The sequence below is a fragment of the Hippocampus bargibanti genome, linkage group LG02 (genome assembly GCF_051943395.1).
Source record: "Hippocampus bargibanti isolate YZ-2025 linkage group LG02, ASM5194339v1, whole genome shotgun sequence".
Lineage (NCBI taxonomy): Eukaryota > Metazoa > Chordata > Actinopteri > Syngnathiformes > Syngnathidae > Hippocampus > Hippocampus bargibanti.
Genome location: NC_142735.1, coordinates 5,764,190 through 5,778,886, shown reverse-complemented (window position 1 = coordinate 5,778,886; position 14,697 = coordinate 5,764,190). Strand labels below are relative to the sequence as shown.

Sequence of the window (14,697 nt, the reverse complement as noted above, 5' to 3'; positions counted from 1 at the left end):
ACGACAGTAATTTCATATGTGCTGTATGTCATGCATATTAGCATATTTGCCAATAAACCTGACTTTGATGTACATGTACATGTATATACGTACATATACATATGTACACATACATACGCACATCTACATACGCACATATACATATGCACACATTCACACACACATATATATATCCGTTGTGGCTGTCCTGTGAAAAACACAAATGTCCATGTTTATTTTCCTTTTTTTTAATTATTTTGTGAATGGGACGTCACATTAATGCAAAAGAAAAAATATTAGATGTATTTTTTCACAGGACAGTGGTGATTAAAAATTGTAAAAGGGCAATATAAAATGGAACTGTATAGTGCCACTTAGCAGTTTTTTTTAACGACGATACTAGTGCAGCGTGTTCTACCGGAAACAAATTCCTTGTGTGTTCTACATACTTGGCAATAAAGATGATTCTGATTCTGATTCTGATTCTGATTTAATTATGTTAATGGTATATGAGTGTTGTTCAGCAATGGTAGCATGTATTGCACACATAGCTACGGGTCAAATTTAAAAGAATAAAGAATTAAATTGTGTGCTAGAAAAAATAGGAAAAGACCTTTTTTAAGCAGGGTCAAAATACATTTCATTAAACAATAATTAAACAATGGTCAGTTATGTGTGTTTTTGTGTTGTTTACTTGGCTTATTTGATTGAAATTATTACTATGACCATTTAAGGAAAAACTGATTTCTTGTGTTCACACCCAATCTGGTATTTGACACCTCTTTTTCTTATATATATTTTTAGACAGCAACCTCATTTGAAACATTTTTGTCAAGAGGCAGAGAAGGGAATAGAGGACCCTTGTAAGTACATATTTCTTAGCTCGTATTAGCTGAGCATGAAACCAGGGAGAATTACTCGTCCTGTGAGATACAATTACGTCCTTGCAAGTGCAACATTGGAGAGGACATAAGGAGCTCAAGACTGGGCAAGTATCCAAGTAACTATATCTATCACTAAGCTGCAGACAGACCCAATGCAGAATGCCAATCCATTCAATGACCCCTCTTCCCTCTTGCCAATTAATGAATAAACATGAGTGGCGGTGGGATGCAGGCCAGTCAGTGGTAGGGTCAATCAATCACCATTCCACAGCTGCTTAATATTTATGAATGTCCCGCAGTCACCTCTGTGGCACCGGACACAAACGGGAGAGGCTTGAGCGGGTCAATAATCATGGAAAAACAAGAAGCACGCTCAGGTAAGAACAAGTACCACCGGGGTGATGTTATTGTGTAGGCAGAGGGGTTGCCGAGGCATTTAGAATGATACCCTGAAGCGCTGCGATCAATACGCCACATTGTCCTTGGAAACAAACATTGGGCCATCTCATTTGTGAACCCGTTCAAGCACATCATTAATCCAAGTGGGCTTTTTTTCCCCACACACATTTACACACGCACATATCACGCACACGCATACACACAGAAACTAACACACACAATACACCTGAGTGTGTCAATATGAAGTGTCACTCACTGCAGCGCTTTGTGTCAGCAGGACAAGTGTGAGATTTGATGGGATTTGAAAAAAAAGGCTCAGTACATCTGCATAACAATGTCAGGTGTCTGGAATGTCGCCTCCCAGTGCCACTCATTCAAACGTAGCCTCAGAGAAGATTGGTGAATTATTAAACAGCTTGGTGAAGAAGTTTATAACTTTGGATTGAATTTGTGCCAACGTATTCACTTTTTCATGGATGCCGAGGCAAAATGGCATCCTCAGTACACTTGTACGATGCAGTAAAAGTAATAGTCGTGGTGAGAATTGTAGTAAAAGCTGTATTGTTGCAGTGTAGTTATTGGTAATGTCAGTAGTTGTCAAGTAGTATTACTAATAGGAGTAGTAGTAGTAGTAGTAGTAGTAGTAGTAGTAGTAGTAGTAGTAGTAGAACTAGTAGTAACAGAAGCAGTAGTTTAGTCTTCAAATGAGGAGTAGTTGTGGTTAGCCATCCCATCATGGTAGGTGTGATTGTAATTTCGCTGTTAATTCACTCTCTGCCATTCACAAATTTATTCGGGAATTGAAAACATGAAGTAGAGCGCCATTACTGAATTTGTTCGGGTTTTGTTTTTTCATGCTTGGGTGCCGATAATGCGCTGGCCGTGGCCTCTGGCAATGTTTTTTCTTCATCACAAGCTGCCCCCTTGTGATGAAGAAAAAACATTGCCTTTCCCATTCCCATTTGAGTGACAATGACAAAAACCTTGGCACTCAAGTCAAGACATTTTAGCACGTCTGGCAGTGAATGAGTTACAAATGGTAGCATAGTCGTTCAGAGAAGTATCTTGATAATTGACTAGTAGTAGTCATGGTTGACATATATAAAGTATATTTAATTTGTAGCTAGTGACATTAGCATATTTGTATGTATTAGGATTTTTGCTGATGCTTACAATAGCTATCGTAGTAGTAGTAAGTGTGTCTTTTGTAGTTGTTAATGTTGCTGTTCATAGCATTGTGGTCGCAGGAGTCAATGTCGTAGTCACATTGTTGTACTTAGCATTTGAATTCAACGAGGTGAGATTTGCCATTGTTTTGGGTCACCCTGGACGAAAAACATATATCAGATGTAGAGGAATGATGAAGTAATGTGAAGAGGTGGAAGTTGAAGAAAAGGAGCATGTTTGCCCAATTGGCAGCCAAGAGGGAGCTTAATATTGTGCACAAGATCCTCAAATCCCTCTCTAATGAAGCAAATCGCCAGGGAACTTCAGTCAATCAATGTCATCATGTTGACTTATCGCTTTCTGCTACATCAGCACAAGTGGTCATCCACATAATTCACACAGAGGGACCCAAAGGAAAGGACAGGGCGAAAGGATATTCCATCTCGGCCCGAATGTCGTCCAGGCGATGGGAGAGTTCGATGGAGTCTTCCTCCTTGTTCTCATTGAACACCTTGAGCTGGATGTCCAGTTCTTCGGTTTCTTTGAGCTCCTAAAAAGAGTTCGATAAAAAGTCAGTGGTTTCAATCTTCATGTTCGTCTCGAAAAGATAAATGATACGTCAGGAGTGTCTAAGGTGTCGTCAGGAGTATCCCCAAGGGGAGTGATGAAAAACAGGCAAGAGAGTGGCCAGCGACCACCACAGCTTGACTGTGTTTGGCGGACTAGCTATTTTTTTCCTCATTTGGAGCCACTAGCTCGCTAGCTATCAGCTTTTTCCGGGTTGAGTGAACGCTGGCGCGTCTGGCTGCCACGTCTGGCTGCCACGTCTGGCTGCCACGTCTGGCTGCCACGTCTGGCTGCCGCTGTTCACCAGCAGGAAACATTTTTGTTCTTGTCCTGTGACTTTAAAGTGTCCTTGAGAGTTTTGAAAGGCGTCTATAAATTGAATGTATTATTATTATTATTATTATTATTATTATTATTATTATTATTATTATTATTATTATTACTAATAACAATAATAATAATAATAAGTATTATAGTAATAATCATTAATAATAATAATAAATAAAAATAAATAATAAATAAATAAAATAAATAATAATAATAATAATAAATGTATTTTTTATTTACTCCTCTGGGCTCGACATTTGCAAAGTCCGTGTTTTAGTGACAATAATGTATTTCATTTATAATAGCCTTTCAAGACTCTCAAGGTCACTTTACAGTCACAGGATACATTTTTCTGTGGGTGAGCAGCGGCAGCAACACGTGCCAGCGTTCACTCAAGCCGGAAGTAACTCAAACAGATAAATAGCTAGATGCCTATATAGCTAATAGATAGACAGCTAGATAGCCAGCTAGCCAGCTAGGTAGCTAATAGATAGCAAAGAGATAGCTAGCCAGATAGCCAATTGTGCGCAAAGCATAGATCTCAAAAATGTTCTTCTGATGTGCAATTTTTATCAGTATGATCCAAAGATATCAGTGATATCCTGTTGATATGAAAATTTAAATGGTAATTCTTGGCCGGGCTTGAATGTATGTAAAATAGCCCAAAGCAATGCCGCCACATGACATTTTGATAACTCACAGGCAGGATCTTTTTGAGGCCGCATCTTAGAAACTCATTCCTCAGATGTATCCGGAAGTCCAAGTCATCCGGGGAGGTAACCAGAGCGTTGATGAGCTGCATGCAAGCAACCTGGGCAAAATTGGGTCAAAACCAAGAAAATCCTCACGTTTTTATGTGATGGATTTGAGGGGTTCAAACCGCTCATGTTGGGTATCTGTTTTGATACTGTTGCCAATGCCACTGGACAAAAAAGGAAAGAACCAGTCGATAGAAAGTGAAAAGAGGAAAAGACAAGAGTAGGTGAGAAGTCTGGAATGTGCATTATTAATGGATGTATTCGAAAAGAAAAAGTCTGCATGTGTTGGGTGTGTGTGGATTTACTTGGAAATCGCTGATCAATTCTAATGAGCAGTAAAGGTATTTTAAGGCAGAAGACCGCGAATAAGAGGCTTTTCCTTGGACAGCCAATCAATAGTGGGCTGAAGAATTCCCATGGATGCTACAAGCTGTCTGTGGAAAACCTTGACCTGAACTATTGGCTCGTGTATACTGCTAAGAAGTCAAAACAAATGCTCATGCATTCATATTGTTGTCGTTCAGCAGTCAATGCCTCAACCCCCCCCCCCCCCCACCCCAATAAACAACTTAATTACTAGGCAAATTCTGTATTGACATCAGGTAAATTATAATAGTACTGTGCCAGAGAAAAATGTATTGGAATAAGTATCCCAAGGTATTCATTATAACGCACATTAATACATTTGTACATCGACCCTTCATAATCTGTCCATATTTGATTGGGAACGTTGAAATATTGAAACTGCCATAAATAAAATAAAATGAACCGATTTTTCTTCTTTGCATGCAAAAATTTGACACTTTACCGAATCCTCCAGCGAGAGAAGCTCAAGCCGAAAAGCTTCACAGAGTTCATGTGAACGGAGGAAGCTACGAAGCTCATGAAAAATTCTGTTTCTTCACCCGCCTCTGCACCAAGCGTCAAATATACTTCAGCCACATGCAGCACGGTGTGGTTGGGGTGTTTTGATGGTGATGATTTGCGCTGAAATCACTGACTTTACAAACACCGCTATAGTGTTGCCTTTGTGATTCTGAAAAGGGAGCGTGATGTTTGGATGTCCACCCATCAAGTGTGAAATTTAACAACTATATTAAAGAAATCATTGGTCATTCTCTTTGTTCATGCCATTCTGAGTTCCTTCATCCATAACTTGGCAGGGAGACTAGGTGAAAAGCTGGCATTTACAAATGGGCATTTGAGATCAAGAGGCCACTAGTCTGTCATTCCATAAATACAACCGAATTCTTAGATTGTTAGCACATAGGCTTAGTCATGCTGATGAGGCGATACCAGGTCGAATGGGGCAATCAGGGCTAGTCATAGTCCGTAATCAGTCACGGCAAAAGAAGTAATCAGTGTAGCCTCAGGGAATAGTCCTCTGCTCCCCCCAACCTTAGGACAGGGACATATCAAAGCAGAGGTATGGCATATATATATATATATATATATATATATATATATATATATATATATATATATATATATATATATATATATATATATATATATATATATATAAGGAGTCCAAGATGGCGCCCGAGTAGGCAGCCGTCAGCAAGTGCTCTGATGAGCCTTGCTTTTTTGTTGTTTTTGTCTTGTTTTTGTGTTTTCTTTTGTCACTTTGTGTTGTTGTGCGTCGTGTGGAACGGATACGGATTGTTTTTCAGCATTTTTGACCACGACATTCATCAAGGAGGAGACTGTGCTGAGCGGTTGCGCCTTTTCGGCAGCATGGATATGCCAGTACTGTGTTGAATGGGAGGAATGTCGGTGCCATTCGACTGTCATCGCTGGACAGCTCTGGGGCCATTGTGCTTTTTTTGCGCCTGTAATGGGCAGCATCTTCACAGCCCCGCTTTGTTCAGTGGAAGGTCGGTGCTGTTGGACAGTCTGCGGCTGGATGGATGCATGGCTTGAGGAGCCCGCGATAAGAAGGAAGGAGCATCAACGCAGAGCGCCGATGCGTATATGGAACTGTCGCGGGATGGAATTGAAGCTGATTTATGTGGGACAGGAGATGTGAGACAATCTCTTTTCGTCAATGGATGCTACAGCTGCATGTTTGCTTTCAACATTTAGCTTGTAGTCGACGTGCACATTCCACCATGATGTCCTTGATCCACTGGGGAAGAGACGCTTTGATCCTCTCCTCTTTCATCTGGAACTGCTTTATGTAACAAAGAGGGTACATAAAGTGCTTAAGAATGAATGTCTCTCTGTGTCTTTGTGTTGTCATGTTATGTTATGTTATTTAGTTTTTTTTTTTGTTCTTTTGACTTCAAGACGGCGCCGCGAGAGTGGCTGCCTTTCCAGCAGCTCCTGTGTTTTGTGTCTTTTCTACTTTCATTTCTTTCATAACTTTGCTGCTGTGAAATGTAAATTTCTCCACTGCGAGACTAATAAAGGCAAATCCAATCCAATATATATATATATATATATATATATATATATATATATATATTCAGTGTACATATATATGTGTGTGACACATATATGTGTGTATATATGTGTGTGTGTGACAGCTGAAGAAACCTTTTCATTGATGGATCACTCCTGTACGACTGAGAACTTGCACTCACATTCAATAAATAATTATCCTCTTGAGGTACACAATAATATGCATTCACCGTTTTTTAAACAACTGTTTATCTTTTTTTCTGTCCTTCTGCTGGAGTACACTTGTGAAAACATGAAGGAAAGCACACTTTTGTTGCCCTTTCACACAAAGGCCTTCTGAGACCTTGGGGAAGAAAAATAATGGAAGATGATAAAGGAAATACTAGTAGAATGTGACAGAATTGAGAAAGAAAAAAGAAAAAAATATGGAAGCACCTTGGAAAGAAAAAGGGCGAGCTCAAGGAAGTTATCGTTTTTAATTAAAGCTGCATGAAGCTCTGGGTGTCATATTGAATATTTCCCAGCAATCACATCTCATCGTACGCCCGAGGTGATGTGGGCTTGACGACTGGACGTGAAGATGTCACGGCTGTCATTTTTGTTTCTGCTCTTAAAAGTGGTCTCCATGACACAATCAACCTTGAGGGACTGAAAACAAAACGGTACCAGCTTCCTGTTGCCTTTAAGAAAATGCTACAAAAATCAGACAGTGACCACTGATGACTGAAATTTAAACACTGTGTAGAAACAGCCATTATGCGACAATTAATATTATTGTTCCACTTGTTCCTCTAACCAAAGAATCACAGCTTGGTTTTTGACAGAGAACTGAAATTACCTTTTTTTTTCATTTTGCCACTCCTCAGAGGGGGTGTGTATCACACATTGAAAAACGTTGCTATCTTTTCTACACGTGAGTAGCTATTCTACTGAAGTTCCAAATGAGTTCAGGTAGTATCAAATAACTGTGTTGCACTCAAATAAATCCTTATCGAGGTTTGTATTGTAGGAAAATTAACATCACTGTCAAAACTAAGCAGAGTCTAAAGTTGTTAATGTGGAATCAGTGTCATACAAATTTGCATTCCATTAAAAGCCTCAATTGTAAAAGGTCATATATATATTAATAAACGTATGTTCAAGTGTAGATCAATTAGCTCTTGTTTACACTAACATTTAATTCCTCATAGTTTACGATGACCAAAAAATACAATACATTGCATCTTGATTTGCCACTAAAACAAAAAATGATCTTTTTTGAGCACACACCTAATCATGACACTAATAAATGAATCCATATTCATATCAGATTAGGTCAGCGATGAGAACTATCGTTCTCGTGCTTTGAAATAAGAAAGGGAGAAATGTGCATCACTGCAGCTACGTATTTGGCAACGGAAGTGAGAGGGGGGGGGAGAGATATGTGGAGGGTAGACAGATGCTGGGGGGATAAACGGAGAGAGAAAGATAGAGATGTAGAGGGCGGAGAGATGCTGAGGGGGGAGAAACGAAGAGAGAGAGACAGAAAAAGAGAGAGAGAGGGGGAGAGAGGGATGTAGAGGGCGGAGAGATGCTGAGGGGGGAGAAACGAGAGAGACAGAGAGACAGAGAGACAGAGAGACAGGGAGACAGAGAGAGAGTGAGAGAGAGTGAGAGAGAGGGAGAGAGAGAGAAATGTAGAGGGCAGACAGATGCTGATGTGGGATAAATGGAGAGAGTGGGAGAGAGAGAGAGAGAGAGAGAGAGAGAGAGAGAGAGAGAGAGAGAGAAGAGAGAGAGAAAGATAGAAACAGAGAGAGAAGTGTAGAGGGCGGAGAGATGCTGAGGGGGGACAAATGAAGCGAGAGAGACAGAGAGAGAGAGAGAGAGAAAGAGAGAGAGAAGATGAGAGAGAGAGACAGAGAAAGAGAAAGAGAAAGAGAGAGAGAGAGAGAGAGAGAGAGAGAGAGAGAGAGAGAGAGAGAGAGAGAGAGAGAGAGAGAGAGAGAGAGAGGGAATAATGTTAGGGGGAGAGATGCTGGGGGAGAAATGGGGGAGGGAGAGAGAGAGAGTGAGAGAGAGAGAGAGTACAGAGACAGAGAAAGAGAGACAGTACAGAGACAGGGACAGAAAGAGAGAAAGAGAGAAAAAAACAAAGAGAACGAGAAAGATAGAGAGACTGAGAGATAGAGAGAGACAGAGAGACAGAGAGTGAGAGAGAGAGAGAGAGAGAGAGAGAGAGAGAGAGAGAGAAAGAGAGAGAGAGAGAGAGAGAGAGAGAGAGAGAGAGAGAGAGAGAGAGAGAGAGAGAGAGAGAGAGAGAGAGAGAGAGAGAGAGAGAGAGAGAGAGAGAGAGAGCGTGTATACGTCTCCATATAAATACATATATTGCAATCCTAACCTGAAGCTGCTGGGCATCGTGGTTCTCGAGTCCCTCCACAATTGGAGCAAATCTGTCTTTATTATTCCTCTCTGCAGCAATTGTCATGGCGGTCAAAATCTTATCCAGGCTGGAAGAGAAAAAGGTGGGTGTCAACAAACACTTTTAGGGCATCTCCTCACTATTTTCAAGTTAAACACGAGATCTTATTTTAAGTGAACCCCCTTTTTTCGTTACAAGCGACTCTTGGGCTCACACTTTTGGTTCTAAATTCATTTTGCATTATCTCAGTGTGTTCTCATCATACTTCAATGTGTATTTTTCAAACCATTTAGACAGACAATGATCCATCCATTAGCTGAACTGCTTCATCCTCACGTCATGCATATGTGCTTTTATTGTGAGGGGAATTATGTTGAAGAGGCTTTCTGAGTGGTGCAAAGGTACACCTAATTGCAGTGGACCAGAATGTACAAATAGACTTGATGAGAACCAAAGTCAATTAAAAAACTCGCAACAGCTCAGAACAGCTTGTCTAAAGAGAAAAGACGGCCATTTTCACCATAATACACAAAGGGCACTATTGGAAGTGAATCCCCCCCCCAAAAAAAAAATCCACATTACTTTAATTATCACGCTGACATCATTAAAACGACCCCAAAATACAGTAAAGTCTCGTTATATCGATATTCAAGGGAGTCCGAAAAAATATCGATATAACCGGGACTATCGATATATCTGACCCTGTTTGCATGTAATTTTCTCCGTGCGTGCATAGAAATAGTATCGATATAACCGGGACTATCGATATATCCGATATCGATATAACGAGACTTTACTGTAGCTGCTTTCTCAGCGAGGGTGATTGACAAGAGTTACAAGTGTTGACTAAAGGTGAAAAAGATATAAACAGAGAGGTTAGCGATGCACAAGCAGGTGTTCTGCGTCGTTTTAAACTCACTTGAAATGATTTTTTCAAAAGAGGCTGGATAGATCAGCTTAAGTTGGTTGTTGCGTTCTTTCTCTTGATGCTGTCAGCTACACAAAGAGCCGGTGTCACTCTATTGGCTAGCAGCCGAGAGATGACTCAACATGCGTCGCTGTCAGAAGGTAGCTAACATCAGGCCAAAGAGGCCCCCCACGGTTACCCGTACATAACATAAGAGTATCACTGTATTTCCATTTAAATATACCGAACAGCACCTGCAACAGTGTCAATGCAATAAGGCCGACTGCAAATCATCTAGTCCAATTAAAGGGCTGATAATACTTTGCATAAAGTTATTATAGCTCACAAAAGTGAATTGATGAAAGGACTTTTTTTCTTGCACACGATAGATGCAGTTTATCATATACACAAAGAATCATACTTAATACGGGGTGACCCAAAAAGATGCGTACCCATAAACATTTCAATTGTGGCTTTGATTAAAAAGCTATTTATTTCAAATTACAACCACACATTATTCAGTTTATGAAGACCATTCACCAGAGTTGCAGCTATTTCTGTCAAATTTTAGTCAATTTATGGCTTTCTTAGATGTGTTCCAAATGTCCACCATTTTGTTGCAAGCAAACTTGTACTCATCTGACAAAGTTGTCAATCACTCCTCTTTCGGGAGGGTGACCCAAAAAAAGATGCGTCATACTGAGTCCCTCACTGCAGCAATGTTTTCTCCCAAAAGAGGGATGTGTAAAAGTGATTGACAACTTACAGCTAAACTAATGAGTCAAAATTAAATGAAAATAAAACTACAGTATAGTGAACTTGAGAAAAAGTTGAATTTTGACACACAATTGAGAGAATGGTTTGACTTTGCACAATAACTTTAATCAGACAGACTGCTGTCGTTTTCCTTTAAAGGACAACCGACGTCTGCGGACAAGTTGTGTCCATAATTTGTAAAATCCGTCAAATCACTTCTACTGAGCGTATTTTACAACGATTCAACGGTATATAGCTATATTTTACGTTTTAAGAATGGCGCTGAATATTCCGGAAGTCTTGTTTTTGAGTTGCTGATGTCACTGGTCCGTATGTGACGTCACTAAAGGACCGCCCTTTACCGTAAAAAAGACGCATTGTAGCGGTCCTTCCATCACGTCAATGTATTTTGCTGTACTTGTTTGGTCTGGGGACCTCGTATTGCACCCAAAAGCCGCCACAAGAGGGCGTCCAAGCGCCATATAAGGAATTTATCCGCCTGTGGAAACGGAGGTGGCCACAGGAGGTCGCCATTTTGTGCCTCTTTTTTCGCGTGAGAGATTTTCTCTCAATGTTGCCTCAAAATGGCACAAATAAATTCTTTAATCGATTGCAAACATGTATGCTTTCCTCTTCAGAACTATTTGAATCATATTCATCACTGGAAGTGGAACAAGAAAGCATATTCTCCGAATCTGAAGCCATTGTTTTGATTCACTAGCAATGCAAGACGTCTTGGTGTGGCGTCACGAACTGGGGGCGGGACTTTCTGAAAATGTCCAATTCGCAGCTAAATTTTTTTGCAGATTTTGGACACTTTAAGTCATTTTTATTGGTGTTTTGCATTTGAATAAAAATATTTTAGTATTTTAGATGCTATAAAACGTTTTTCTGGTGTCAGTTAAAAAAACAAAAAGTGAGGTCGGTCATCCTTTAATGTTGGATCCAAAATCCCAAATCATTCAGGGACAATGTCATTCAACTTCTCAACTATTCTGCAGTGAGACTTCAGCGTGAAAAGCGTGAAGGGATGGAGCATGTGTATGCGCTTGAGGCCTATTTGGAGGGTCAGAGACGCGCGGCACGAAGGTGACCTGAATTTGTCGGTTTGCTGAGGGGTGTCATTGTGGGGAAAAAAATGCAATTTAAAAGACGCCACTCCGCGGCAAACAACACTCCGTAGATCAACACAGAAACACAGTAAAGGCGGTCGACTGCATCATTTGTCCAAAGGGAAACAACCGAATCAAATACACGGTGAGCCAATCTGCCAGTGTACCGCTGCAAAAACAGCGGGGTGGGCACACAGTGGGAGACCATCAAGGCATCTGCAGGTGCTGTGAGCTTTATATATATTTTATGGAGGGGACAAAACTGTCCTTCCAGTTTTCAGTTTCCTTCCAGAGCATGTACACACAGCAGAGACACCACATCTTCCTCATTTGTCAAATTAGTTGATTTTTAAATGTTGTGCACTTTCCTTCGTGGCAGTAATTTCCAGAGATATGTCAAGCTGGGCACACACCAAAAATAAAACTTTCACATTTGTTAACATTGACAAAAATAATAAAAAAAAACATTACACTATCTGATTTCTGCTGTTTTTTATAATGAAAACTGAAAGACCACAGATTTAACAACACACACCCACACGCACTCACACACACACACACACACACACACACACACACACACACACACACACACACACACACACACACACGCACATGCACACGCACACACGAAAGCAAACCTTTTGTGATTGCAACAGTTTACAGTGTAAACAAACAAGGAATATCAACTGTGCTGTTGCTGTATCTGTTTTGAGAAATCCATTAAAATGAAAAAAATATATATAAAACAAACAAAAAGGGAAGAAATTCAGTTTGGGTTAAGTCGTGGAGGAGATATTGACAATGGGGAATTGATCACAGGTTATTGAATCAAATACATTTGCATTTTGGTGCTATTTCCTTCATCCTACTCTTGCAAGGCGCCCTGATGAACATGAGAGCTGTCTAAAGAATCCCCTGTGGTTAGGTCATGTGACTGATGGGAACTTTGCCATATCAATCAGTATTCTTCCAAATTGACGTTTTATTTTGGTATGAAAATGTCATGGTATCGTGTGTGTGGTCATTGGTCCGTATTTTCCAGTGTATAAGGTGTGCCGGAGTGTAACGCGCACCCGCAATGAATGGTGTATTTTTAAACGTGTTCCATTTATAATGTGCACCGGAGTATAAGGCACACCTTCAATGAATAAAAAAAAAAATCAAAAATATATTATATACATATATTGTGGCGGGCACTAGGACCAGGCATCTCACCCAGCAGGTGCACAGCAGGGGCGTGTTTAGGATGAGAATAGCTTACTGCATGTTTCTATGTTCAAGTTAGATCCACTTGTTAGCAGTTGGAATAAAGACGTACACCAGTCAATCGTGTGTTCTCCTTCCTCAACTGCTACAATATACAGTAAAGTCTCGTTATATCGATATTCAAGGGAGTCCGAAAAAATATCGATATACATTCTCTGTTGGGCCTTTTTCAGAATAGAGTTGGTGTTGACCTCCCACTTCATGTCCTGGGAGACTGTGATTCCCAGAAACTTGAAGGTCTAACCGGGACAATCGATATATCCGACCCTGTTTGCATGTAATTTTCTCCGTACGTGCATAGAAATAGTATCGATATAACCGGGACTATCGATATATCCGATATCGATATAACGAGACTTTACTGTAAAGGGTTTTCAAATATAAGGCACCCCACATTATTAGGTACCACAATAAAGGATGGGGTTCCGGACTACTTCTTCTATGGTGGAGGAACAGAGTCGTTGGCTGCTGACATTAGTTGCAAGATCTGTTGTGGCTCCATATTACTTCACATATAAGGCGCAGGGTCATCTTTTGAAGAAAATTAAGGCTTTTGGGTGCGCCTTATGCACCGGAAAATATTGTAATCTGCCTCTAATGCTAAAACATAAGATGAGCTGAAAAGTGCTGGGTACACATATGTCCCTGTTAAAACTCTTGAAACCAATGATTACTGCACGTGATGTGGAGGAGCATTTTGGCTACGAACAAAAAGGAACCAGACGTTTGTGAAGCTGTCAAGGCCACAAATCTGTCAACTGCTTTGGTCAAAAAGAAAGCCAGCAGGGGGAAAACCTAATTACATCATTCCCAACATCAACAAGAAAACAGCACCAGAGTTCACCATAGTGTCAGACTCTGGAATGGTATATCGAGTAGAAAAAGCGGAGATGTCACCGTGACATCTCCGCTGTAGCTTTCCGCTTGCTCTCGTTATGTCAAACTTTCATAAAGAAAACGCTGAGCTCGGAATTCCACAATGACGAGAAACATCTCGTTATCGATAACTTCAGACATGACGAGGGATCAGGTGATCAGCCTTACATGTTTTCTTCGCCGATGATACAGAAGGCCGACAGGATCTTGACAGTCTCGGTCATCATGCCAGTCTGTTTGGGGTCGATGGATCGCGCCAGTAACAGCAGACTGCGCTCATCTCCCAGGATCCTTTGCAGCCCGTACTGTCAGATAGTGAAAGCAGGGAGAGGAAAGGAGAAATATTCCAGTGGGTGTCAATTATCGGAGCTTTCATAGATGTCAAATGTTACTCGAATAAAGACTCCAGTGTGTATGTCGGACCAGAATAAATCTCTTCAAATAATAACGAGAGAATTGGGGTTGGGCATTTTTTTTTCTAGAAACATATTCAATGTACTGTATGTCATAATTAGAGTGGAGGCTTGAGTAAAATAAGAACTACCACGAACCCAAATGAGAGCGGATATGATGAATGTATTCTATTGAGAGCAGAACTACAGGGACAAATACTTTTCTGTAACCTTTTTAGTCTTCCCACCACCAAAGGTTTGTGTGGGTGTTGGGAGCAGGAACATCAATTGGTCACTGAGCCTTAAAATGTGTGCCACCCAAAATGGATAATTCAATTCAAACCTTCCCAAAATGGATAATTCATTGATCTAAGAGCGGAATGAGAATGGTAAAATTAGCTCCTCAAAATTAGCCCATTATCTCTACACAGCATCATCCGACAGTGGAATACAGACAGAGTACATATTACATATATGAGTACATACACATTTATAAGGAG

The 14,697-nt window shown here is 40.5% G+C and overlaps 1 protein-coding gene across 8 annotated transcripts in view; it reads right to left on the bottom strand.

The window, feature by feature from the left end:
- diaph2 (diaphanous related formin 2) overlaps window positions 1-14,697 on the bottom strand; it is a 371,573-nt gene that overhangs the window by 244,889 nt on the left and 111,987 nt on the right. For all 8 annotated transcript variants that reach the window (XM_089022057.1, XM_089022075.1, XM_089022097.1 and 5 more), the window contains 4 exons: window positions 13,974-14,110; window positions 8,865-8,973; window positions 4,024-4,134; window positions 2,867-2,979 (listed from right to left, as the gene is read on the bottom strand). In XM_089022057.1, the coding sequence (XP_088878183.1) occupies window positions 2,867-2,979; window positions 4,024-4,134; window positions 8,865-8,973; window positions 13,974-14,110 (470 nt within the window). The remainder of the gene's footprint in view (window positions 1-2,866; window positions 2,980-4,023; window positions 4,135-8,864; window positions 8,974-13,973; window positions 14,111-14,697) is intronic.